At 35.7% G+C, this 26215-nt stretch overlaps 2 protein-coding genes across 2 annotated transcripts; both read right to left on the bottom strand.

Moving 5' to 3' along the window:
* Positions 1-4732: 4732 nt before the first annotated feature.
* LOC146141392 (uncharacterized) lies at positions 4733-11719 on the bottom strand. Its single transcript, XM_083390099.1, has 18 exons — positions 11675-11719; positions 11248-11400; positions 10581-10678; positions 9989-10230; positions 9833-9868; positions 9483-9515; positions 8808-8867; positions 8695-8727; positions 8129-8191; positions 7984-8037; positions 7842-7904; positions 7009-7059; positions 6911-6943; positions 6809-6832; positions 6437-6475; positions 6274-6375; positions 5746-5895; positions 4733-5472 (listed from the first exon to the last, which is right to left on the bottom strand). The coding sequence occupies exons 1-18, from the start codon at positions 11717-11719 to the stop codon at positions 5402-5404; spliced, it is 1350 nt and encodes a 449-aa protein (XP_083246225.1). The 3' UTR covers positions 4733-5401.
* Positions 11720-15111: 3392 nt separating this feature from the next.
* LOC146141391 (uncharacterized) lies at positions 15112-25620 on the bottom strand. The gene is made up of 11 exons (XM_083390097.1): positions 24155-25620; positions 23655-23740; positions 22808-22916; positions 22442-22527; positions 21712-21814; positions 20225-20321; positions 19598-19654; positions 19162-19403; positions 17927-18088; positions 17091-17252; positions 15112-15294 (listed from the first exon to the last, which is right to left on the bottom strand). The coding sequence occupies exons 1-11, from the start codon at positions 25433-25435 to the stop codon at positions 15112-15114; spliced, it is 2568 nt and encodes an 855-aa protein (XP_083246223.1). The 5' UTR covers positions 25436-25620.
* Between the last annotated feature and the right edge of the window lie 595 nt (positions 25621-26215).

Below are 26215 nucleotides of genomic sequence, written 5' to 3'. Positions count from 1 at the left end.
ACCAGTCCTCGGTGTTAAAGGCTGCTTTTAATGCCTTTTTTATTATCTGAATGTTTCTCTCCGCGGCGCCATTCGCTTGTGGGTTATACGCAGTTGTGTGTATATGGCGTATGCCAAGGAATTTTATTGCTGAGGCCCATTCTGTACCCATAAATTGGCTTCCTTTATCAGTTGTTAGAATTTCTGGGACCCCATAATTCGCAACCCAAGCGTGCATAAAAGCATTTAGCACGGTTTCAGCGCGTATGTCCGGAATAGCTGCCGCAACTGGATATCGCGAAAATATATCTACCATGACTAAAAGGTTGTCCATTGGAAGGGTTTACGGCAATGTTTGCTATTCCATTACGTACAAAACAATTTTCGGCGAATACATTTGAAAAGGTATAAGCTGTCACACTTAAAAACATTCTGCTTAAGTGACAATAACCTGATTTAGCATGTAGGCTTCCCCTATAGGGCATGTCGCCATGTTGATATATCTTACCTTTTAAACTAAATTTTTAATCATAAAGTTAAAATAACACACAATGTCAAGTATGTAAGCTGGGTTGAAAGCATAATGTGCTGCTTAAAATTTGAATTGCCCTGTTCTATAATACTTAAAGATGTTTTAATTTAGTCGGATAAGCTCTACCCAGGTTACAACACAATATCGAAGATGAGTATTGATTAAGCTATAATAAAAAAGGCGAAGTGCATGAGAGTCTAAATAAGATTTCATTTTTGATAAAAGTCCAGTTCCCCTAGAAATATTTTGTTCAATCTTTTTAATATGAGGTTTAAATGACAATTTATCATTAATTTAAATTTGAAACAGGAGAGGTGGTAATATAATTTGTTATTTTACAAATGACTTGACTGGGATTTAGGTCATTTTCAGTCATTTCACATTACTATTGCTGATAATTCTCAGTCGTATATGGCATAATTTAACTGGCATTCATTGAGGGATTTGGAAAAGAAGCCTAGGGGCTGTATCTTTTCTCCGATTTTCTGTTGCAAAACTGCGCCTACGTTTTTATCCAACGCGTCCGTAACTAAGGAGATTTCAGCCTCAGGATTTGGATGAGTAAGTAGCGTATAAACACTGCTTTGCCCTCTCAAATGCTGAATTGGCCTTTTCTGTCCGTTGTACAATAGCATTGCTTCTTAAATCTTTACCTTTCAAGAGGTTGTAAAGTGGGGCTAAAGTTCTAGATAGGAAATGCACGTTCGGTGTGTAAAACTTTAACATACCGACGAACCTGCGAACACCTTTCGTGTCACTAGGTTTGGGAAAGTCTTTTATAGCTGTTACTTTTTCGGGTGTTGGTCGAATCCCTTCCAGAGTAATGACATGCGTTAAAAAAGTTACGCTTTTTCTCCCATAGGCACACTTCTTAGGAATTAGTTTTTAGCCAAAGTCGCTTAGGCGTTGAAAAACTACTTTCAGGTGTTGGATATGCTCCTGTTCATTTTTGCTAAAACCAAAAATGTCATCTACATAACAGAATAGAAATGTGAGTCCTCTCATGGCGCAATCTATTAATCTCTGAAAGTTTTGCGCAGATGTTTCAAGTCCAAAAGGGCTCCTTGCGAATGAAAGAATCCTAGCGGTGTAGCTAACGCAGTTTTGTAGCGATGTTCCTTGGCAATCGGAATCTGGTGAAAAGCGGACTTAAGGTCTAGACATGAATATTTAGATGAGCCATGTAAGAGATCATAGCTCGTCTTAAATTTGGTAGGTTGTATTTGTAATCAATTAGTAGTTTATTTAATTCTCTATAGTCCCCTACAATTCTTAACTCAACAGTTCCCGCTTTGGGAAATGTATCCATACGTGTAGCAAAATTGGAACAAGTTGGCACTAGCAATCGACCACAAGCCGATTCTTTTACCGAATTTTCGTATTGAATTTGAACTGGGAGCTCAGTTTCGTCTGTGCACTTTACATGATGGACGACTTTTAGCTGCGTCTGTAATTTTGTGCACTCCAAAAGGCTACTCGATGAATGCAACACTAATTCATGTTCCCTTACAAAATCATATCCTAATATTGGCGTTTTAACTTCGCATATGTTAAAATTTCCTTTCATAATCCCAAACCCTTTGTCAATATATATTTCTTTCTTCCCAAAACTTTTTATTTGTGCCCCGCTTGCTTGCCAGATCGTGACGGATACTCTGTGGTACCAAAGTCGGTTTTTGGCCTGAAGCTCTCTATTGCTCCACTATCTACTAGGTACACTTCATTTCAAATCTTATCTAAAACGTATGGTAATGCTTGATTCGCTTCCAATGAGACGTACTGATTTGTCCTAAATGATTTACATTTGGCCTTTTAATTACATGGTGGTTCACACTCGCCCTGTCTCCGAACATTTCATGGTACCAGCATATTTGTTTATTTTGCTGCTGTCCACGTGAATCGTTAGATCTTTGAAAACCTGCCCCGTAATCTTTTTGAAAGGACCTACTCGAATATCTAGTAGTCGGGCGAGCATCACCATATCGTTGGTATCGGGAAATCCCGTCTTGCGGTTTGGTAATATGAACGCTCTGGTTTACGCTATTTTTTTGGTTACTAGGCTTCCAGTTCGCTCATTGATTATTTTGATGCGCGTTACTGGCTTTATTCGTTATCGATCGCTGAGCAGTCATGAGTTCGTTTACTTTAGCGGTTAAAGAAGCAATATTATCAAGCTATTCCCCTGTTTAGTTATGTCATGGCATTCATCTCCGTATTTTCCTAACCCACGTAAAGATCTACACTTCTGAGCTTGCATAGTTGGTCGTATTACCTCTGGTAGTAAATCTATAAATCGGCTATGTAATACAGCTTATGCTGTCAAGTCCTTTTCAGGATCCAATGGGCATAATGCCATTAAACGTGACAACAATAGTGACGGCCTTTCATTAAATTCTGCACTTTCTGCATTTACCCTTCTGACCCATTCGGTGGGCTTCGTGCCAAATACGTGACTTAAAATTACCTTCTGTAGCGTTGTATAAGGATTTTTAGCAAGGCTCGCTTCTGCAAGCTGGATGGCGTATTTGCTCGATTGGTCAGCTGTAAAAGATGCCGCTAACAAGGCAAATCTAGTATTTTCGTCATCCATTCCATTTGATTCATAGAATTTAATAAAAAACACAAAATATGACTTAATTTTGGTACTATACCAAACCGCTGGAATTTTTAAAAGCGAATTCCTTAAACTACTAATGCCCAACTCGCTATTTTGACTGGTATTAAAACTTGAATCACTATTAAGTGGGCTTGTGCCCGAGGTGGATGGAATATTATCATTCGTAGCAGGGGCCTCATTTGATTGTATTACTTCATCCTGATTTTCTACAGTATCGATTGGGTTATGCATGTCTAATAGACTACCTGTGTCAAGATTAGAGGTTTCGGACGATTCACTAGACGCCATTGTGCCCTTAGTTTGACTCCGTGTTATTCTAGGCGTAAACATTGTTTGCTTTCCTTTAATTTTAGCGGGAGGTTTAGGGTAGCTTTTCGTTTATTTTTACCAACGGAGAACTGCACTTCATACGACATACATTATAAATACAAACATCCACTTACTAATTTCGTGACGATGCGAACGTAGGTTCAGTATAGTCCCTGTGTGCGGGGCTGTTAGCAACGAAGTGTAGATGATCTTCCTTGTGCAGTCAAATCGACGGTGAGCTGAAGTTCCGCGGTTTGCCGCGTAGTATTTGACCAAGACGTCCACTTTCGTGCTTGAAATATTGTCTATAGAATTCGGCGTTTCCTTAACACGGCTGCACCAATTTGTAGATACAAGGTCACATATGAGTCTCGAGGGAACTCCTAAATATATTCTTAAGGCTATGTATTCTTCGATGTAATTCTTGTCTTTGAGCAGAGATGGAAGATGAGTCCTTTGTCGCACAAATATATCCCCGATGGCGTTGTTGAGTCGCAAGGCGTGTACTTTAGCAATACACAAGCTATCAATTTCATTGATATGACGAAATTCACCAGCAGATGGCGTAGCGAAGTAATCGAAAGTTGTTCTTACTATTCTAGCTTCGACAGATCCGTTTTGTAGTCTAATTTGCTCAGTACTTGGTGCACGAATTCTTGCATATCATCAATGAACGGATGTAATTCTCTTGAACCAGTTTGTCGGTTACAAAATGCTTTTGTCTAGAAGTTGCCTCACCAAAATTCCCGTTTCTTCTTGAAGTTTCCCTGAACCTTGATGGATAATATTGACTATAAGATTCTAGGCTCTCGGGATATTGTTTACTGTTAATTTGGTCCTGCCGTCTTCTCTCGTCTGACAGATGACTTCTTTCTTTTGATAAACGCCCTCTTGAATTAGATTTAGATCTGGAAATTCGTCTGCTAATAGACTGAGTTCTTGGGCCAGGCGTTTGCCTCTTAACTCGTCCAAATGTCGAGCTTGACGGCCAATCGCTGCCCAGATCTACAAACGGATTAAGAGTCTTTTTTGTTGAATAATCTGTCAAATTAGCGGATGAAGATTCAGACGAAGGGCTAAGGGAGGCCATCTCGTCTGCTTTCTGACTTAAAACTGAAATCAGTCAACGAGTAGGGTTTGTTTAAAATCAAGGCAAAACTAACCTTTGGTGGGATTCGAACTCACAACCTCTGCGGTTCTACGAAGTATCGGGACATTAAACCTGCCCATGAATATAGCCTTTAAAGATCGAACATGGATATATTAACTAAAATATCTTAAGACCTTAAAAATCTAAAACGGTATAACAGTTTATTTTTACTTCAGTGACCACAAAATACATACGGACAAAGGCGTGTTTAAAAAAGATGTATAAAAACTGAAGACATGTGCTAACAACTATATAGGACTTCAGTTGGTTTCGAATATAAGAGTATAGACGAATTCGTAAAGTGATACTTTTGAAATGTTGGTTATTGCAGTTTTTTCAAGGTTAGTTTTTTACTAAGGTGATGAACTACAAACAAAGTAGACAAAAATGAGTAAGGTGGTTACAAAATATATACAAGACAAGTACTTACAAATATACATAATCAACAAAATCGTTTTATGATAATTAAAAATAACTTAACAAAAAACTAGCCAAACGCTAAAAAAAATAACGATTTTATCCTGATACAAAAATGGACGACTGAGATAAAATGTTTTACTTCATTCAGAATTACTTAAAACTAATTAAAGGCAATTACTTTATCTTGTAACATTAAACAAACAAAGAAGTTATTGTCGTACGAAACAGATATTTCTTGTAACTGTATTTACGAGTTGATGATCTGTGGAATTGTGTATTAAGTGATTTCAATTAATTCAGTAACTGCTTGAAATACAACCTGATGTAAACCAATTATATATTCGACAAACAGAAAACAACACAAAGTAAACCAAAAGTACATTGTTGTGGAATGTTACGGCATTAGTACTAAATCCGGGTCGTTAGCGTCTCCCCCTTCTTCACTATCTTCTCTCGCAACTGAATCTTTAAACAACAAATTATTTTGACAGGATGACGAATCTATGCTACAAGCTTATTTAATAAGTGCTATAAATGCAATAATGAGAATTCGTAAAGATGTTTCATATTTAGTTATATTTACATAAAACGGTTAAGTAATAATCATTTTAACTCAGCTCAACCAATCATAGATTGAATGCATTGTGTTCCCGTCTAATTAGTAGGCTGATTTAAACTTGAAAAATTTAACGTGCAATTCATCATTTTCAATTAAGCGAGGTTTGAGTGAATAGTTACCTTCGAATCGTTTAAGTGCTTCTTCACAATCTTCAGCAATCAACATCAGTTGGTTTGCTTTAAGAAGCTCAACAAGGTCTTGGGCGCTTTTTGAAGGGTCCTTTTGGTGCCATCTGTACAGTGCATGCATCGCCCTCATGTCAGTTGTGCCTAAAAACCCAAACGAACAACGTCAAATAATAACTCTCCACACATGCCTGTAGCTTAGTTGGTAGAGCGACGGCCCCGGTATGGCTGAGGTCGTGAGTTCACCACAGACTAGTTTTACGAACATGATGCAGCAAGCATTGGCGTCATGGTTGTTTCTCGACTTGCTCCCCTCTGAGCCTGTGTAGCTAAGTAGTTATAGCGACGATCCCGGTTAACCGAGGTTGTGAGTTCGAACCTCACCTCCCCGCAGGGCAGTTGTGATTTCAGCTAACCGTGCTTATAAGGAAATCCTTGATATGCGAGTGGTTTAGTTAAGAATTCCCGAAAGCACTCAGTTAACTAGGAATAATAACATTATGTTACTTATGTTAAATTTACCTGGATCTATCTTATCTATTTCCTGCCGAGAAAGTCCAAGAATGTGGTAAAAAAGCGTGTGTTCATCACATTTGTGCAGGTTTCTTCCAATAACTTTGAAAACTGGACGAACAAATAATATATAATTATTTATATTATTCAACATAATTTCAATTCATCTCACCTTCTTCAAGCTTCTGTCTTTCAGGAGATAGAGGTTCCTCTTTAAATTAAAACAAATATAACTTGAAAAGCGGTTAGTATCATTTTTAAATCAATTAAAAACTAATTCAGTTTGATTTAACTAAATGGTGCATTTCATACACAAATGCAAGTTGTCTAACTTTATAACTGCCAAAATTAAAACAATAGATTTCAATGTTGGCAGTTTTGGCAAAAAAAATAATGTGATTTTTTCCACCATATATTTTAGTGGAATCTTTTAACAAGCAAGTTGGTTCAAATGAAGTTTCAGTAAAAAATTATATTAGTTAGTTGAAGTTAGACAATTATACCGATATCATTTCGTTGAGAAATAAAATTACAGCAATCTTACCTTGAGATGGGCAAGTTAGGGATCCTAGATTTAAAACATTCGTTTATGATTATCGCAACAAATACGTGTTTAAGTTAAATTGATATGCAAAAAACTTCTTACCTTGTCGGCTTGAGCTTAGTTGATTAATTACGACTGAAAAAGCAAATATTACAACTCAAAACAAATGTTGAAGTAGGTTTTAAACGAGTTGTACTTACTGCTGGTGAAGTTAAACGTTTGTTGTGCAGAATTTCTTTGCAAAAGCAAGTCTGTTGAAAAAAAACACTGTTGGCTTTCTATCTTAAACACCGGTTACTTGATTTTGTAGCAAGAAAAGTTTCAGATAACATACGTTGTGCACCATCAGTGACTAGAAAATAAATATTGTTGTTGCAAACATATTATTTGTAAGTTTAATATTAAAGACAAGCTTGCTTTGTTTAATTGTGGCCAGAGCCCCAGAAGGTTCTCTGTAAACATCTGCAGCAAATGCTAAAAAGTGAAAACAAGCTAAAACATAAACGATGCCCAGGATTGAAACAAAGCAAATAAAAAAAAGTGTAACAATATCTATAACCGATTTGTCGGACAAAGTACAACAGAAATTTAAGTAAATTATGGATGAAATTGCGTTTAACTGAGATTATTTCTAGCCTTAAACATAGCAATAACTGTCAATGCATCTAAAAGTTTAAGTGGCGCCCCCACAAACTGGTGCATTGCAAAAAAGGGTGACTACCACTGCCTTAAACTATGAAAAATTATGTAAAAAAAACACTTTTTTTGTTTGAAGTTTAAAAAATAATTATCGCAATCTTCTAAAAAATCGAAAACAAAAAATGTGTTTAACCATTTTTCCATTTGTTTTTTAATTTGTAATTTACAAATAGTTTGGAATAGGACTTCATTAATGGATTCTATTTGCGTTAAATACTTGGAGGAGTCGCTCCTGAACCAAGAGCGGCGGGAACATTAGTATAAATTTATTTAAAATAACAGGAACCTACGAATATAACAAGCAATAAATAGGCAATCTTCCGACAGTCCTTACCTTGTTTCGGTGTTGTCGATGATGCACCATCTTCAGGTTGTACAGAACTTCCAGTAGTGGACACTGTAAAAAAAACATCAAAAGTAACACTAATTTAGCAAAATGCAATAAGTTGCCATAATTGTGAATAAGAAAACCTTACCTTGTTTTGGTGTTGAAACATTTTCAGGTGGCGCAGAACTTCCAGTAGTGTGCACTGTAAAGTGAAAAAAGCATCACAAGTTATAAAACTTTAGTCAAATTTAGCAAAAAGTGTACAGTCAAGTATGTGGCGATAGTTAGGTTACCTTGCTTTGGTGTTGTCAGTGATAAAACATCATCAGTTTGTACAGAAGAACTTTTCTCGGAATCTAGAAATAAATAAAACAACACAAGTTACACAAATTAAATTTCATCCTCCAAAGTTGATGCAAGCAAAGTGAAATGTAAGGTAATACTGTTTGGCACTTGACTTCCTACAGCTTTTGGGTGAAGACAGACAGGCAAATTATTTGAGGCCATTCGTATGATAGAAATAAAACGTTCAAGGCTATTTATTTTCAATTTGTTAGATCAAACTCCAGTTCAGCGTTAAGAAGTTGAGTTACCTTCAGATGTTTTTTTGATAAATTCACCTTTTTAGTTAGAAATCATTGCGCAGATCGCGAATAATGGCGGATCGGTACCAATACCAACCTAGTATTGGACCTACAGCTCTAACTGAAGTAAAATGTATAAAAAATAACGGTTTAACAACATTGTTGAACACCGCAAGTAAAAGAAACAATTTAAAAACGCATATCAATAAGTTTTTTAATAGTAATGCTCATTTATAGCAAAATAGCAAAGGTTTATGTGTAAGCTAATAACTTACGTGGTGAAGATGAACGTGGAATGTTGGAAGGATCTGTGGATATAAAATAAAATTGTTCATATTAAAGAGGCGACAACTAAATAAAAAACCCACAAGTTCACTCCACATCTTACCAGGGTTGTGGTGGCGGTAATAATTTTTGACCACATCCCTCCCAGCATGACAGACGTTATCTGACAAATAATTTCACGTTTACTTAATTATTGTGAATTCGGGTCAAATTAATAAATACTTTAAATAATGTACAGAAAAACATTAAATATTATGGACTGGGAGATTGGTATTTTGCCCACCAACATAGGAGATTTTTTTAGCAACACATGTTGTAAACGTAGATGTATAAGGAGCCAGATTTGTACAAGTAGGTTTGTTTTAGCTTTTAGATTACAATTAGCCGTTTTTTAGTTGTTTTAAGTCTGTCAGGAGCCAATAACTAGGCCATAGCCATCAAATGTAAACTGTGTAGACCTCGCTGTTACAACATTCAAGCCCATCTCACCAACTGAACGCAGAAACAAAAAAGTTGTTCAGACTTCAGCAAAGTTTCCAGTCAGTTACAGGAGCATATTTATGAGAAAAAAGAAACAATGCTCGCTTTTTTTAATTTTGCCAGTACTTGGTAACAAGACATAATAAAGCATCATTACAGTAGGTCTTATAAAACAGACAAGTTTGTGGACGAAGGTGTTTGTTGTCAAATGATAAAACAAACATTTGCTCAAGTTATACCGGAGTTTAAACTTTACTATCCTTTGTCAAGAAAAAAATATAAAACCTTAACAACTTACGCTGCGATGGTGCAAGTGGAATATCAGCAGGATCTGTGGATTCAAAAAAAAACTTTCCAGTATAAAGCTGACAATAAAACACATCCACTGTATTATAGTATATAATTGTATATGTGCCACAAACTTTTTTTTTTGAATATGTAATAGCTTCAGAAAAAAAAAAGATTTATAGTTGTAAAGAACGGAGGCTACATAGAAGTAAAGAAAACATTACAAGTTGAACAAACTAAACATAGATTTATGTCAAAAGTATTGGACATACAAACAAATAAATAACAAAAACTGTTTGAATTGCTGGAAGTTTTGCTTAAAACATAGGTTAGGCGGTTATCTGCAAAATAGCAACTTACTTGTTGGAATTGGCAATGGCGGAATTTTCTGCTGGTCTGTTGAACAAAACGCAACAACACTGTTAGCCTACGTATCACATTTATATTTGCTTAAAAAGAATAAGATGAATCTGTCGTATTTGCATTTAAATTGCGTTGCTTTAACAAAAGTATTACCTATGTAGATCGGAACCCAATTGTCTTTAATCAATTCCGATTGGGCGTTTTTTATCGAAAAATGAATCCCCGTACAAAATTCATCAGGATACAATTTTGAAACTTTATGAACTTGAAAACAAAATTTTTCCGTTGCAAGATGTTTTTTCACATTAAACTTGTCACGACTAAGTTTGTAATCCGGGTCAATTTTTGAATCAGAGATTGCAGCTTTTAATTCGATGACAATTTCGTCGTTGCTCCTGTATCAAAAAATCATTTGTTGGAAAACAATCTCTAATCAGTTCTAATATACTTGATATTTTCTCAGATCAATCGATCGACAATTTAGATTTGGATCAATTAATAAAGAAGCACAAACGCTGACCTTATTTGGACGGTATCATCCTTTACCAGGAATGTAATCGGAAAATCTCAGAGTAGAATCGACCGCCAGCGTTCCTTTGGTCAGAAAACACCTTTCATTTGTGAAGACTATCGACTTGATTTTTGAGAAAAATTGTCGAAGCCACGGAGGGCAATATGTGCCGAAGCTGAACCACGAAAAAACATTTTAATAAAAACTAATATCCACTTTTTGGTGGAAACTTACAATGAGAAGTGTCTTGTGTCAAATGAAATCCTCAGATCGTTTCGATACATGATCGTGGCAAATTCGTTCCAATCCCATCTGTTCATGCTTGTTCGAATCTGATACAAACAACACAAGAACATCTTTGTCGATATTAACTCTCAAAGTTTCAGCAACTACGAAGTAATGTGAGCCACAAACTACCCAAGATATAGCGACAATTTTAGGATTAAAAGCTTTAAAATACGTTGATTTTGTGTTAATCAATACAAACATTACAGCTTTCTTTTACAAAGTTCACTTCATTCAATTTAACACTGTTTTCTCCATCACTAAAGACATTAAACAGTTTCCAAAAAGTAAGCTTTCCAAAGAAATAAAAAAGTAAAAAAGGTTTAATTTTTGTAATTAGCTAAAAAAAAGTTTAGTGTGTTATGCTTTTTAAATCTGTTGGTTAAAGTAAAAGACCAAGTAATTCACCACGACTTGAGCACTTTGATTATCTTCGGTAACGTAACAAGTAGGTAGAGTGATTCGAACAGGTTTCAGGAACTTTAGTTGGTGCGGTTCACATTTCAGCATTGGAGTTATGGATTCCTATTCACAAGATCACACAAGGTAGTAATTAAATATTTGTTCATAGACTTATAGACTCTTATATCAACTGCATATTAGTTGATCCACTTACAGACCCTTCTTTATTCTTTCCATAGTAGGAAGTAAGTTTGATGTGAACTTGACGATCCAAAGCACCTGGTGGGATTTCCACCACGCATCCTCCAACCTCCAATCTTGCTCCTCCACTTCCAACAGATGAAGAAGTATGACGGACAAGGCGCTCCTAAATTTAATGAATACAGGATGTATCAAGCAACGGTGCTATGGTTGTGTTTCGACTCGCTCCTCTCTGAGCCTTTGTAGCTCAGTTGGTAGAGCGACGGTCCCAGTATGACCAAGGTCGTGAGTTCGAACCTCACAGCAGACTAGTTTTACGAACAGGATGCAGCAAGCAACGGTGCTATGGTTGTTTCTAGACTCGCTTCTCTCTGAGTCTGTGTAGCTCAGTTGGTAGGGCGACGGTCTCAGTATGACCGAGGTTGTGAGTTCGAACTTACCGACAGACTTGTTTTACGTACGAGATTTGCAATTAACGAACTCATTTTCCTCAATCGAATCTAATATTTTAGCTGGTTTGGCACGCAGCTCGGCGCAGATATTGCACTAATTGTGACATAATAACACCTGGGATAACGATCTTTATATGCAGGTGGCGATTGACGTGCTTGTAAATTAGTGTGGTCCCGTACAAGGAACTTGGGAAAATGCGCTGCTGAAACACGATTCTATCAAAATCATTCACACATATTTTACGGTCTTGGTTTAGTTTTTGGCCCGAAGTTAACGATCGCACACTAAGCGGTTTCGACGAGTTAGCTTTGCATATAAAGATTCGCTTTCGCTGGACGTTGATTGGCTGTTTGTGAATCCTATCCGATTTAGACGTCATTACAATCACTACCTTAAGACGTCATATTGTAGCTATTTTATGACGTCATTATTTATTAACGTTAGACTTCCCTAAGTTGAAAATTCGGAACCTCCCCTTCTGGATTTCTTGGAACGCCCCTGGTTCCAAGTAAAGACTTTTAAGTGGAAAACTTCTTAAACGTGTTAAACGCGAAAAATTTAGGAAGAATTAGAAAAATGTCGCATTTGTTGCAGTGATTTGACAGATAGCAAAGTTTATATCAAATGGGCTACGGGTTTGTCTAACGTTAGACGCAGTTTTGCGTAACCGTAAAAGTCAAATTAAAATCATCGCCTTTGCAAAGTTGAAACTTTTATGCTCGTTGTTTTTGAAACAGTGCGAAATGTTAAAACGTAATCAGTAAATTTGCGGTTTAGTTCGTTAATGGCAGCATTTCAAATGGCTTATAATTCGCGGCCTTAAAAACTTACTCAGGAATTATGTTAAATTTAAATATACTGGCCGTATATCTATATGTAGATACCTTTAAGGGCGATGTAAGTTGAACACCGTTTAAGTCCTCGCCTCTTAAACCTAAACCCGAGTGGAGCATATTTTACATCTTTGAACACTATATAGTAAAATAAATATGTATTAAAAACGTGAAAATGCGCTCCATTCTGGTGCTAAAATGTTTGCTATTCAAGAAATCGGACAGAGCCGTGCGCCGGGCTCAAAAACCGTTAACAACTTCGAATCTACGCCAGCCATGTTCCCACGTATTGAGCGACTCCGCGATGGGCGTGGCCCAATTTTACAAAAACCTGTAAATTGTACTAAACCGTGCGTTACATAAAAAATACCGCACTGTATATTATGTTTAGTATAGTTGCTTCGTGCAAATGCGATTATGTTTGAAGTTTCAGTATAAATATGTTGTCTGCAATATTATTTTTCCGTCAGAATTCGTGTTAATCTAAATAAATATTAATAAGGTTAAAAGTAATAATATAAAATAACGCAATACACAACAGTGATGAAGAACCAACAGCATAATGGATTGTTTCATTTTGTTTAACTACGAAAAATGAAGGTTGATTTTGAAAATGATGTAATTCATTTACGCAGCTTGTCTCAAGCAAATACAAAAGCATGGCTCATATTGTTAAAATTCAAACCTACTTATGCTAATGTCTTCATGTGATTTTTTTTATTGAACAAGAGCATTAGGTCACTAGGGCTGTTATACTTAGTTATTGAATTGCAGCAAAAAGGTTGAGAAACACTGTTGTGAGAGGTTTAAAAATGTTACTAAAATCCAATGGATTTTGCTTGTAATTTAGTGTTCGTAGTGACAAAAAAAAGTAATTTAGTGTTCGTAGTGACAAAAAAGGTCTGCAGCCAAACATTATCACTACATATACAAAAGAAAAGAACATAGTTAAAATGTAATTTAGTGTTCGTATTTAGTGTTCGTAATAGGTTCGTATTTAGTGTTCGTAGTTCGCATTTAGTGTTCGCAGTGTTCGTATTTAGTGTTCGTAAATAATTTAGTGTTCGTAAATGTAATTTAGTGTTTGTGTAATTTAGTGTTCGTAGTGACAAAAAAAAGTAATTTAGTGTTCGTAGTGACAAAAAAGGGCGCAGCCAAACATTATCACTACATATACAAAAGAAAAGAACATAGTTAAAATGTAATTTAGTGTTCGTATTTAGTGTTCGTAATAGGTTCGTATTTAGTGTTCGTAGTTCGCATTTAGTGTTCGCAGTGTTCGTATTTAGTGTTCGTAAATAATTTAGTGTTCGTAAATGTAATTTAGTGTTTGTGTAATTTAGTGTTCGTAGTGACAAAAAAAAGTAATTTAGTGTTCGTAGTGACAAAAAAGGGCGCAGCCAAACATTATCACTACATATACAAAAGAAAAGAACATAGTTAAAATGTAATTTAGTGTTCGTATTTAGTGTTCGTAATAGGTTCGTATTTAGTGTTCGTAGTTCGCATTTAGTGTTCGCAGTGTTCGTATTTAGTGTTCGTAAATAATTTAGTGTTCGTAAATGTAATTTAGTGTTTGTGTAATTTAGTGTTCGTAGTGACAAAAAAAAGTAATTTAGTGTTCGTAGTGACAAAAAAGGGCGCAGCCAAACATTGTCACTGCATATAATTCAAGGGCGTATCCAGAAAATCAAAAAGCGCAGGGGGGTGCCGAATTTTCAACTTTTGCACTTATGGTCGACAGACCAGAGCTGTTATAGCTATGCTTAGTTTTTGGGTTTGGAAGAGGTTTAAAAACAGTACTAAAATCCAATGAATTGAATTTCTGTTTATAATTTAGTGTCCAAGTTTTGCGGTCAAACATTGTCACCATTACTCTTATTTTGCTACTAATTTATTGATGCTATTTGTTTTCAGAAAGTTTGCCAAAAGCTTTGCTGGTATAGTTACGCAATTAGTATTGGGGCCGCCACAAAGCCGATGTTCAGCCAGGGGCGTATCTAGGGATTCAAAAAGGGGGTCCCAAATTTTCAAATGTGTAATGACGTCATATATAATCAAGAAAACGTTATAAACAGCCAATTAACGGCTGAAAAAAAGGGTTAGAAAATACATGTTTAATATTGTTTAATACTTTTCCGTTTGTCCTCGACGCACTTGGAAGCCTTCCGCAGCGCAACAGTAAAAAAGCGCTCATCTAGTTCAAAATACAGCATCAAAACATGAACAAACCGGATATAGTAAGACCTTCGTTTTTTCGCACTTTAGTAGTTAAAATAGTCAATAAGTATTTGAAATGGACTCGTGTATAGTTTGTCGGCGGGCCCGATAAATTACAGCGACCGCTTGATGGATGTTATTAATTGTCGAACACACACTTGCTGGTCAGCCAACCTGAACCAATAACGAAAAGCGAAAAAGAAAAAATATCCTGCGTTTACGGTCGACCAAACAGGAAACGAAAAAGTCGTTTTGCGTTTGATTTTGGTTGCGAATTAGCGAGACGCGTTACCCAATTACACTGAAAAAAACGCAGCTTCAGACGGTGAGGTAAACCCTGACTAAAACAAACAAAAAGCGATAATCACTTACTAAAAGGTCCGAAACCCTGATCCACTTACATACTCTTGTTCATTCTTTCCATAGTAGGAAGTAAGTTTGATGTCAACTTGACGATCCAAAGCACCTGGTGGGATTTCCACCACGCAACCTCCAACCTCCGATCTTGCTCCACCACTTCCAACTAATGCAGAAGTATGACGAACAAGGCGCTCCTAAATTTATGGAATACAGAATGTGTTAAGCAACGATGCTTTGGTTGTTTCTCGACTTAATCCATTGTGAGCCTGCATAGCTCAGTTGTAGAGCGACGGTCCCGGTATAACCGAGGTCATGAGTTCGAACCTCACCACAGACTCGTTTTACGAACAGGATGCAGGAGGCAACGGTGCTATGGTTGTTTCTCGACTTGCTCCTCTCTGAGCCTGTGTACCTCAGTTGTTGAGCGACGTTCCCGGTATAACCGAGGTCATGAGTTCGAAACTCACCACAGGCTAGTTTTAAGTACGAGATTTGCAATTAACAAACTTATTTTCCCTCAACCGAATCTTATATTTTAGCTGGTTTAACAAGCAGCTCGGTGCAGATGTTGCGCTAATTGTGACAAAATAACACCTGGGATAACGACCTTTGTTTATTGCAGGTGGCGATTGACGTGCTTCTAATCTAGTGTTGTCCCGTACAAGAAACTTGGGAAAATGCGCTGCTGAAACACGATTTTATCAAAATCAATCACACATATTTCACGGTCTTGGTTTAGTTTTTGGCCCGAAGTTAACGATTAAAGTCATCGCCCTTGCAAAGTTGAAACTTTTATGCTCGTTGTTTTTGAAACAGTGCGAAATGTTAAAACGTAATCAGTAAATTTGCGGTTTGGTTCGTTCATGGCGGCATTTCAAAGGGCTTATAATTCGCGGCCTTAAAAACTTACTCAGGAATTATGTTAAATTTAAATATACTGGCCGTATATCGATATGTAGATACCTTTAAGGGCGATGTAAGTTGAACACCGTTTAAGTCCTCGCCTCTTAAACCTAAACCCGAGTGGAGCATATTTTACATCTTTGAACACTATATAGTAAAATAAATATGTATTGAAAACGTGAAAATGCGCTCCATTCTGGTGCTAAAATGCTTGCTATTCAAGAAATCGGACAGAGCCGTGCGCCGGGCTCAAAAACCGGCAACAACTTCGAATCTACGCCAGCCATGTTCCCACATATCGAGCGACTCCGCGATGGGCGGGGCCCAATTTTACAAAAACCTGTAAAACTATACCGTGCGTTACATAAAAAATACCGCACTGTATATTATGTTTAGTATAGTTGCTTCATGCAAATGCGATTATGTTTGAAGTTTCAGTATAAACATGTTGTCTGCAATATTATTTGCTAACCAGTTTGGTTGGCCGTAAAATATTTATATTATAATATAGATACATTCGACATAATTTTAGCTGAGCAGAACAATTCCGTCAGAATTCATGTTAATCTAAATAAATATTAATAAGGTTAAAAGTAATAATATAAAATAACGCAATATACAATAGTGATGAAGAACCAACAGCATAATGGATTGTTTCATTTCGTTTAACTACGAAAATTCAGGTTGATTTTGAAAATGATGTAATTAATTTACACAGCTTGTTCAACTATATTAGTGCTTATCAGTTAGAAAATCTATTTAACCTGAAGAAGACCGGGTAGGCCTATTTCATCTAGTTTGTTATACTATTCTAGGAATTATACAAATATGACAAACAAAACAAACATTAGGTCATTTTTTCACGCCAGTAAATTATTTAAAAATAAATAAAAAAGGTTTCGCTTTTTACAGCACTTCACTTTTTTTTATTTTCGCTCCAGCAATGCTTTACAGTTCCCGCTCAGCTATTGGTTGGTGTTTTTGTTTGTTGCCGTTAGATCAACCTTGTTATATTGTGACGTAACACAGTGGCTTCTCAAGTCAGTGATGTAGGTTTTTTATTTATTTGTTTGTTGTTATTACTCACGTCAAGTCCAAGTTCTCTCAGTTTTGATCTGATCACCTCTTTGCCTTCCTCAGTGATGTCACAATTATCGACCTCCAACTGCTCGATGTTTGGGAGGACGCGAGAAAGCTCAAGAGCTCCTTCGTCGTCGATGCGGTTATAACTCAGATACAGCAACTTGATCTGAAACAACAAATTGACGAGCGGATTGGATTTAGAAAGGTCGATTAATGTGAGCAACAAGGTCAATGTCAAATCGTGCTTTCAACACACTTTCAAGCTTTAGGGCAGGGGTGGGCAACTTTTTTCCAGTCGCGGGCGAAAACCAAATTAAAAAAGGTCTCCGCCGTTATATGTTAGCTGTGTATACTTTACGCATCTTATTATCACCGCAACGTCAGTTAATCAGGGATAAAACTAGGGCACACTTTTTCAATAGTAAAGAATTTATTGTGTTGCATTTTCACTTCCTATATTTACTAAATATTAAGTTAAGGCGACATCGTTTTTTGTATATATATTTTTTTCGTGTAGTTATGTACTGTAATTAAACAAATGCTTTAAATGGCAGTTGTTTAGAATGTAAATCATTTGGAATTTAATTTTTCGATTACTATATCGAAATGTTAGAAAAAAATTTATGATTAATTGCTGATTCGTCGCTTACGCCTATATATGTATAATTGATATTTCAACTAAAAATAGAAGGTAAATAAATAATACACTAGGAATCAAAATTCTGAATACGTAATTTTTGGTTCGAAACATGTTATTCTAGAATACCTTAGGATTCTACTTTGAACATTCCTAGTCGCGATAACATTGAACAACAAAATGTCGACAATAAAGCATTTTACCTTGTGAGTCATTTTCCCGATTCCTTTGCAAATGTGTTTCAAACCTTGACTTGTCAGGTTGCAGCTCCTCAGATCCAACTCCTCGATGTTTGGGAGGACGCGAGAAAGCTCAAGAGCTCCTTCGTCGTCGATGTGGTTATCACTCAGAACCAGCAACTTGATCTAAAACAACAAAATGACGAGCGGAATAAATTTAGAAAGGTACTGTAGGGTTGCCATATTTTGAAACGAGAAATCGTGGACAAACTTACTACGGTTGCATTGACCAACTCCAGATCAGGGGACGTCACAAGTTACGTCATAAAGTTACAAAACGTGACGTATTTATATCAAAAAGACGGAAAACAATCGCGTCTCGAGTGTAGAGCGAAAAATGGCTTCGCATAGTTGAACAAAATTTTATTTTCGAGGGTGCGATGAGACACACTGCATTTCTATTGTAAAATTGGCAAAATCTTTAGTTCGTGGGGAGTTATGGATATACAGAATCGGGAAACGTTTCTTTAGCAAAGATGACGTAAAAATCATTGATAGAAAGTTATTGTGGTGCTTAACTGTGTGAAAAGCATAAGTACCCTCGTCAGCAGTGACGTCATCTTCCGCCTTACTTCCTGTTGTGGCAAAATATTTCGTCACCTTAGCTGACCCTGAAACACCTTTTACTGCTTTGCTATGTTTATAACAACCAAGATGTGATTTAAGTGCGCGATATACATTTGCATGAAACTGAGACAATTGTGCCTGGGTTGCAAACTAAACACTTTCCTTTCCATTTATTTTTTACTATTTTTAAAGCAAGTAACATTTGCTCGCATTTCACTTGTGAGTTTTCAATATCTCTTGCCATTTTGTTCCATAAAGCAATAACGTAAATTTTAGATTTAGATGTTAACAATAAATAGCAAAAGTTAAAGTCCTTTGAATACTAACTTATTTACGAAACAGGAAAAAAATTCAATTAATTATAGTTAAAATTATCGTATTGGCGTTGTGTATTTTATACAGTACGGTTAAATCCCAGACATATAAGCTGATCATTTCTCCCTGGCACAGATTTGAACAATAACTTTCCTGACATTTCAGGAAACATCCTGACGTATGGTATTTTTTCCATGACCAACTCTTATATTTTACTTTAAAACCTATTTTGGAAGGTCACCATATGAGTCAAGTAAAATATAAAAGTTGGTCGCCGTATCATTCAACAACAAAATGCCAACAATAAATCACTTTACCTTGTGAGTCATTTTCCCGATTCCTTTGCAAATGTATTCCAAACCTTGACTTGTCACTTGGCAGTTCTCCAGATCCAACAACTCGATTGTTTTGTCGACATGCTGGAGCATCCGCCCCAAAGCGTGGCATGAACTTGTTCCGATGGTTTGGCCGTTAAAATCAGCCTCCACAGGGAAGTGCTTTGCGAAGGATATGATGACTTCTTCATTGCATTCTTGCAAATCAACAATCATTCCAATTTCTAAACACAACTTTATATTTAATAAATATTAGGAAAAAGAAACAAAGAAACAACAAACAAATGAGGTGAAACCAGTAAAGGGCATTGTGACATCACAAGTATGAAAACAACGGTGTTTTATTAACGGGTGTAAAAATTAAAACAAATCAGGTAAGTAAAATTATCACAAAGTAACAGAAATGAAATATTCTTACTTCTAGGGTTTCGTTTGAATTCCTCAAGAAAGTGTTCGTAGAACATCTCAGCCTTGACTGTGAACATGGAAATCATTATCAATAATCACAACTGTTAACTGTTGTTTTAACAGTTATGTATGTCATACTATAAATGTTTGACTTTATCGCTATTTACTTGTTATTTACACGACTATTTAACCACAAGATGGCAGCAGACTAGTGAATGTTTTGATATTAGTTGTCGCCTTGTCTAATCTAATGCTTATCGCCGTTTAATTGTATATATGTTGGTTGTGCAAGATGTTTACAGTAACAATAAATACATAAAGTGGATTAAATCTTATAATTAACAATACCAGGTTGGACAACTTAATTTATATAAAAAAGTCAGGATTTAAAAGCCAGTTTAAATAATAACCACTGACTGGATTAAATTGTCATTTCACCTTTAACATCAGCTTTAAACAAATAACCTACATTTTCCGAAATTCTGCTGAAAACCACTAACATAATTAAAAACATAGTAATTAATTTAAAAGCATATTAGCACACTAAGCACTTTCTAGTACAACAATGTTTGGCCATTTGAGTTATTCTTGTTGAAAACAAGTTTAAGTATAGCCAAGTTTAAAAATTGCCACTTACTTTTATTTTGTTGGTTCTGCGAATTGTCAGTTAAGGTTTGATCGACATCAAATTGACTTGGTTGAGTGGCAGATGTTGATGGTTGTTGATTGGCAACCTGTATACAAACATAGCTATTTGACCTAATACCACTAAAGCTGTTAATAAATATTGAGTTAAATGTTTGTGCCAGCATTGTGGGTCCAATACCTTGTCAAGTTTTTCTGGCCACCAAGTGGTTTTTAATGTTGCTGCGTACCACCTGCTTTTTTCCAGTTTCCGAAATTTTTAATTATATATTCTTTATTATAGTAAATATTAAATAAATTTGCAAGTTAGCTGCATATATATATATAGATACACATTGCATCATAACAACCAAAATTATTAATCAATACTCTGTATAGCAGTAAAGCCAGCTTTAATCAGAGCCCTATTCAATCAGTATACAGCTTATGCAAATAAACATTAGGCGCATGTTGTACTGTAACGCGAAATTCGGTCCGGAGCCAAAATTGATCCGGTCGGATCTATTTTGGCGTTGGAACAACCGCTAAAACAGGTCCGGCTAGGCCAAAACTGGTCCGGCCTTCAAAATCGCTTATTTATCCTTAAATAATAAGTAGCCTGGAAAAAGTCCACATGGTTGAAGTAAACTATGCTTAGAGTAAATATACTAAATATTACCGTAAAATCGAAAAGAAATTATCGAAAGCTAATGATCAGGGACGGATTAAGCCGGGGGCAAACCAAAAAAAATAGGCCCACCACCACTGGCAACAATAAGACCAACTGATATTATCTTTGTGAAAAAGGTATATTTCAGAGATATCATCACATCTTGTCGTTTAAACTAAATATAGCGAATATTACCGTAAAATCGATAAAATATATATGCTCTGCGTAGGATAAAGTAATAGCGATTTTTTCTTGGGGGTGGGGGGAGGTTGAAAAAGGACTTTTCATTCATTGTATATTTTGATTAAATAAGGTTAGATTATATATTCTCACATATTTCCTCATTTTATCGGTTTAAATTAATGCATTTTCAGTATATCACCGGGCGGTTGAAAATTTGTTTTTAATAATAATAAAACTTTAACTTGCACTGAAGGGTTTCAAAAAGAGGGTGATATTTACTATATTTAGTTTAGGCATAGTTTACCTTAACCATTTGAACTGTTTGCAGGCTTCTTATCAGATTTTAAAGAATAAAGATTTTAAAGGCCGGACCAGTTTTGGCCTAGCCAGACCGGTTTTAGCGATTGTTCCAACGCCAAGTTTGAGATTTCAAGAAAATCAAAGATGAATTAGAAGGTATGTTAAGCATTTCAAAATGTTTTGGGCTTAAATATTTTTTGTTTTGGAGAAATTATTATTATGCATCACACCCATTTTGTCCCTAGCCCCTATGCACTCAGTTAATGCAGCTTATGCAAACAAACATTAGACGCATGTTGTAAAACCTTCTACAAATATTATATCACACATATACAGAACATAGAAACCTGTTGGTCAGTTGGTTGCTGTGTTGCTTGTATAGCAGTTGGCCGAACTGAGGTGTCTTGTCCCAACTCTGGTCGTGGATTGGAACTTTCTTGGTCAGAACGACTGGAAAACAACCACAACACTGATTACAAACACATTTTGGTTAACAACAGATTTCACAACTAGGTATGTTCCAAGCAAATAGTAGACCTTTAAAAAAGTTATTGGTTACATTTAAAATAGAAACACACTACCAGTTTTGAAAACAATAAACTAAATGTAAGCATATTAAGCTGAACCACATATACAACTGTGTTCATATACTGTTTTTTAAAGAATTCTATGCAAACAAGATAAAAAAAAATTTGTGTCGAGATACAAACTCACAACTAGAGATATGTAAAATATTCACCGATAAGATTGGCTAATATTCTGCATCAAGCAGTATCGAAAAATTTTGCTCGATATTTTCTACTAAACAAGGCAGTAATGTTACTTTAGTAAATTTATTTTTGTAAGTATCTGGTGCAATAATGAGACCCAATATTGACCCACTAATCGCAGCATGCATAGGTTGTCAGACGCCTAATTGAAATCGTTTGTTCTATTAAGGACTGTAAGCAAGACAAGGCTAGTAAAATCAATTTGTGGTGAGATTTTTAATTCAAAACCTTTGTCATTCTGGAACCGTGGCTGTACCAACTAAGCTGTACAGGAGAAATAAATATTTATTTTTTATTGGTGACAAACCGATATGTTGAAGTGCATTGGGCTGCTGTGCTTTTTGATTGTTGATTAAGCAGAGACTTTTCAGGTTTGTTCCGATCAGTAGCAATCTAAAATAAAAACTGTTAAATTACAAGGTGAAAATAAGCCTATTTTACTAAAGTTTGAGATTTCATGAAAATCAAAGATGAATTAGAAGGTATGTTAAGCATTTCAAAACGTTTTGGGCTTAAATATTTTTTGTAGCGGAGAAATTGTTATTATGCATCAAACCCATTTTGTACCCAGCCCCTATGCACTCAGTAAATACAGCTTATGCAAATAAATATTAGACGCATGTTGTAAAACCTTCTACAAATATTGTATCGCACAAATACAGAACATACAAACCTGTTCGTCAATTAATTGCTGTATTCCTTTTATAGCAGTTAACCGAACTAAGGCGTATTGTACCAACTCTGATAGTTGATAGGAACTTTCGGATCTCTGGTCAGAACGACTGGAAAACAACCACAACATTTATTACAAACACATTTTGATTTAACAGATCTAACAAATAGTTATGTTCCAAGCAAATACTGGAGCTTTAAAAAAGTTATTGGTTACATTTAAAATCGAAAAATATTACCAGTTTTGTAAACAATAAACTAAATATGTACAAGTTAAACTAAACCACATATACAACTGTGTGCATATAGTATGTTTCCGCCATATGAAGTCACACTTATCATAAATAACGTTACATATAAATCATACACCACACCACATTTTCAAGTAAGCTTTCCAAAACATAAACTAGTTAAATGTTTTGAAGAATTCTATGCAAACAAGATAAGAAACATTTTTTGTGGCGAGATACAAATTCACAACTAGAGACATGTAAAATATTTTACCGATAAGATTGGCTGATATTCTGCATCAAGCAGTATCGAAACATTTTGCTCTATATTTTCTACTAAACAAGGCAGTAATGTTACTTTAGTAAATTTATTTTTGTAAGTATCTGGTGCAATAATGAGACCCAATATTGACCCACTAATCGCAGCAATTTACACAGGGAGTCGTCAGAGGAATAACTGAAATCGTTTGTTCTATTAAGGACTGTAAGCAAGACAAGGCTAGTAAAATAAGCCTGTGGTGAGATTTTTAATTCAAAACCTTTGTCATACTGGAAACGTAGCTGTACCAACTAAGCTGTACAGGAAAAATAAATATTTATTTTTTATTGGTGACAAACCAATAGTTTGAAGTGCATTGGGCTGCTGGGCTTTTTGATTGTTGATTAAGCTGAGACTTTTCAGGTTTGTTCCGATCAGTAGCAATCTAAAATAAAACTGATAAAATTACAAGATAAAATAAACCTATTTCACTAAAAATTCAGATTTCCAAAAAACCTAAGATGATTTTTTTTATTTTGGCCAATTTTGTCAAAAAAATTAAAAAATTAAACTCTTTGGCTTAGATATTTGAACAAATATTACAGAAAATTATATTTTTGTTATTTACACTTTGCCATATTTAAATCGTAAATATAAAGTCAACTAGAAGGTATGTTAAACATTTCATAAAGTTTTGGGCTTAAAGACATTTGTAGCGCAGAATTTTTTATTGTGTACGCACCCATTTTGTAGCCAGCCATTATGCACTCAGGAAAGACAGCTTTTGCAAATAAATATTAGACGCATGTTGTAAAACCTTCTAGAAATATTATATCACATAAATACAGAACATACGAACCTGTTGTTCAGTTGGTTGCTGTGTTGCTTGTATAGAAGGTCCTGGAACAGTAAATGTGCTGCCGAGTAGAAGTCCACATTCGAATCTTCTCACCATCGCCCAGTGAGGATCAGAGACCAGTTTCTTAACTATCTGACTAAACTCGTCCAAACTCATGTTCTGGCTGATGTACAAAGAGCAGAGATATTCTTGAAGTGTTTGGTGATGGAATATTAGTTTCTGTTCACCTTCGAACAGCTTCTGGTTAAACCTTTCTAACCCAGGGACAGATATTATTAAATCCTGTACATCCTTGTCACTCAAACCCTTTTCCTTTATTTGCTGATGGGTCATTACTACAGTGGAGTTCTTAGTAGCATTGTAAGCAAGTTCACCTAAGGTGCTGTACATTGATTCAATATCGCCAGCCCTAGCATGTTTCGAGTGCCTTAAGTTTTTCAGCAAAACAGTGAAAACCTGAGTGGTGTTGCGAAGTTCAGTGACATCATCTGCACCCAAAGCAGCTAAAAGGGTCAATTGAAGCATAATTGGGATAAGACAAAGATCAAGTAACATGGGTGCTTGGCTGTTAAATGTGTCCCATATTCTCTGGGCTTCTTCACCGGCAAAAGCAAAAAATATTTTTCGCATATCTTCAAACTCAAAATCTATCAGGTAAAACAGATTTTCAGGGCGTAATTCTTCCTGGAGGAAAACAATGGAATGTGGCCTGGACGTAAGAGCTATTGAGGCACCAGGTAGAAATTTTTTGCCACAAAGATTGGCAATTATTTGTTCAACTGACAAGCGAGTATGAACTGCAGCATTTATGGCCTTTACATTATCAAGTGACCAAGTGGCTTGATCGTAACCATCAAATATAAAGACACATTTTGAAGGATTCCTTTTTATCCATTTAAAGACTTTGTCCCTTGCTTTTTTGCCGAGACGTGGATAAGCATTATCAACTATCAACTCTTTTAAGGTTAATTTTTCGTCATTGGGAATCTTCAGGCATCTGTGCATCACAAGCTTTACATCAGATTGGGCAAGCTTCTTAGAAAGAGTGGTTTTACCAGAACCAGGTCCCCCGACTAAAATGCTATATTTTCCGGAATGGATAATTTCCTTTAATTGTTTGAAACTAACTTTGCGTGACCTCGCAAAATCTCTATTTGTCTGGCGTGATGTTGGGCTGTATTCTTTATTCTTGGCCAATTGACCCTCATAAAAGTTATCAACGTTTGCTAACTGAGGGTGGATATCTTGTGGAAAAGTCTCTTCGTTGTATTTTAAGCCCATTGGGTTAATTAGCTTGAAGTTTTGTTGCAGAAGATCTGATATTTCCTTCACAGTTTCATTTCCCAACTGACCTTAATCAAAGATAAGTTTCAGATTTAGTTTGTTTCTTTAAATTGATGCAAAAATTGTGAATTTTTTTTTTCATGAGCCCAATTTAATGGTTTTAAGCTGAAGTTTAACGATTCCCTTTTGATTATAAATGCCTTATTTCCATAAATTTTGTTTTCATATAGAATGTGTTGTTTTAGATTTGGGTTAATTTTGTGTGTTTGTTACTCGAAACTATTTATTTTTTAAAGATTTTAGTTTCATATATTATGCTGAAAACTTCTTAAAGTGTTGGCTGTCTTTGTAATTATAACCATTATTTTTTGCTGTTTTCTAAAATCATTTCTTAACGTTGAACACAACAGAAACTTGTTGGTTGCACTATATTGAAAACCAGATTTGCTAAGTTCAGGTGCTAAAGCTAAAAGATGTTACTTTGAACGAACTCAAGTCTACCGAGGCCAAATTTCTCAATTAACTCAAATCACCAGGTTTGGAAAATGTGAAATTTCAAGTGAAGTGTCCATTGCTCTAACTGTGCTAAGCTCTGCACTTTGCGAATGTTTTAAAAGGAAAGGGGCAGATAAATATGGTTTGTTGAAATAGGAGTGAAGATTGCAAAGAGGAAAAATAAAGGTAGTGTCTGTAAGGATGTGTGATAGTTGCTGATGAAACATGTGAAGGTAAAATACACCTCGATCACTGTATCTGAATCTGTAGAACAGATATTCT

The sequence above is a fragment of the Ascidiella aspersa genome, chromosome 5 (assembly GCF_963924565.1).
Source record: "Ascidiella aspersa chromosome 5, kaAscAspe10.2, whole genome shotgun sequence".
Taxonomy (NCBI): domain Eukaryota; kingdom Metazoa; phylum Chordata; class Ascidiacea; order Phlebobranchia; family Ascidiidae; genus Ascidiella; species Ascidiella aspersa.
The sequence above is the reverse complement of the archived record's forward strand: the minus strand, read 5'-3'. Positions and strand labels throughout refer to the sequence as shown.

Coding starts and splice junctions, on each gene's coding strand:
- LOC146141391 (XM_083390097.1), bottom strand. CDS start 25,435: ATGGGCTTAAAATACAACGAAGAGACTTTTCCACAAGATATCCACCCT. Junction 19,404..19,597: donor ATTCAAACGAAACCCTAGAA/GTAAGAATATTT, acceptor AGTTGTGTTTAG/AAATTGGAATGATTGTTGAT. Junction 18,089..19,161: donor TCGGGAAAATGACTCACAAG/GTAAAGTGATTT, acceptor TTGTTGTTTTAG/ATCAAGTTGCTGGTTCTGAG.
- LOC146141392 (XM_083390099.1), bottom strand. CDS start 11,719: ATGAGTTCGTTAATTGCAAATCTCGTACGTAAAACAAGTCTGTCG. Junction 10,231..10,580: donor GACACAAGACACTTCTCATT/GTAAGTTTCCAC, acceptor TTTTTGATACAG/GAGCAACGACGAAATTGTCA. Junction 9,869..9,988: donor TTGGGTTCCGATCTACATAG/GTAATACTTTTG, acceptor TTTGTTCAACAG/ACCAGCAGAAAATTCCGCCA.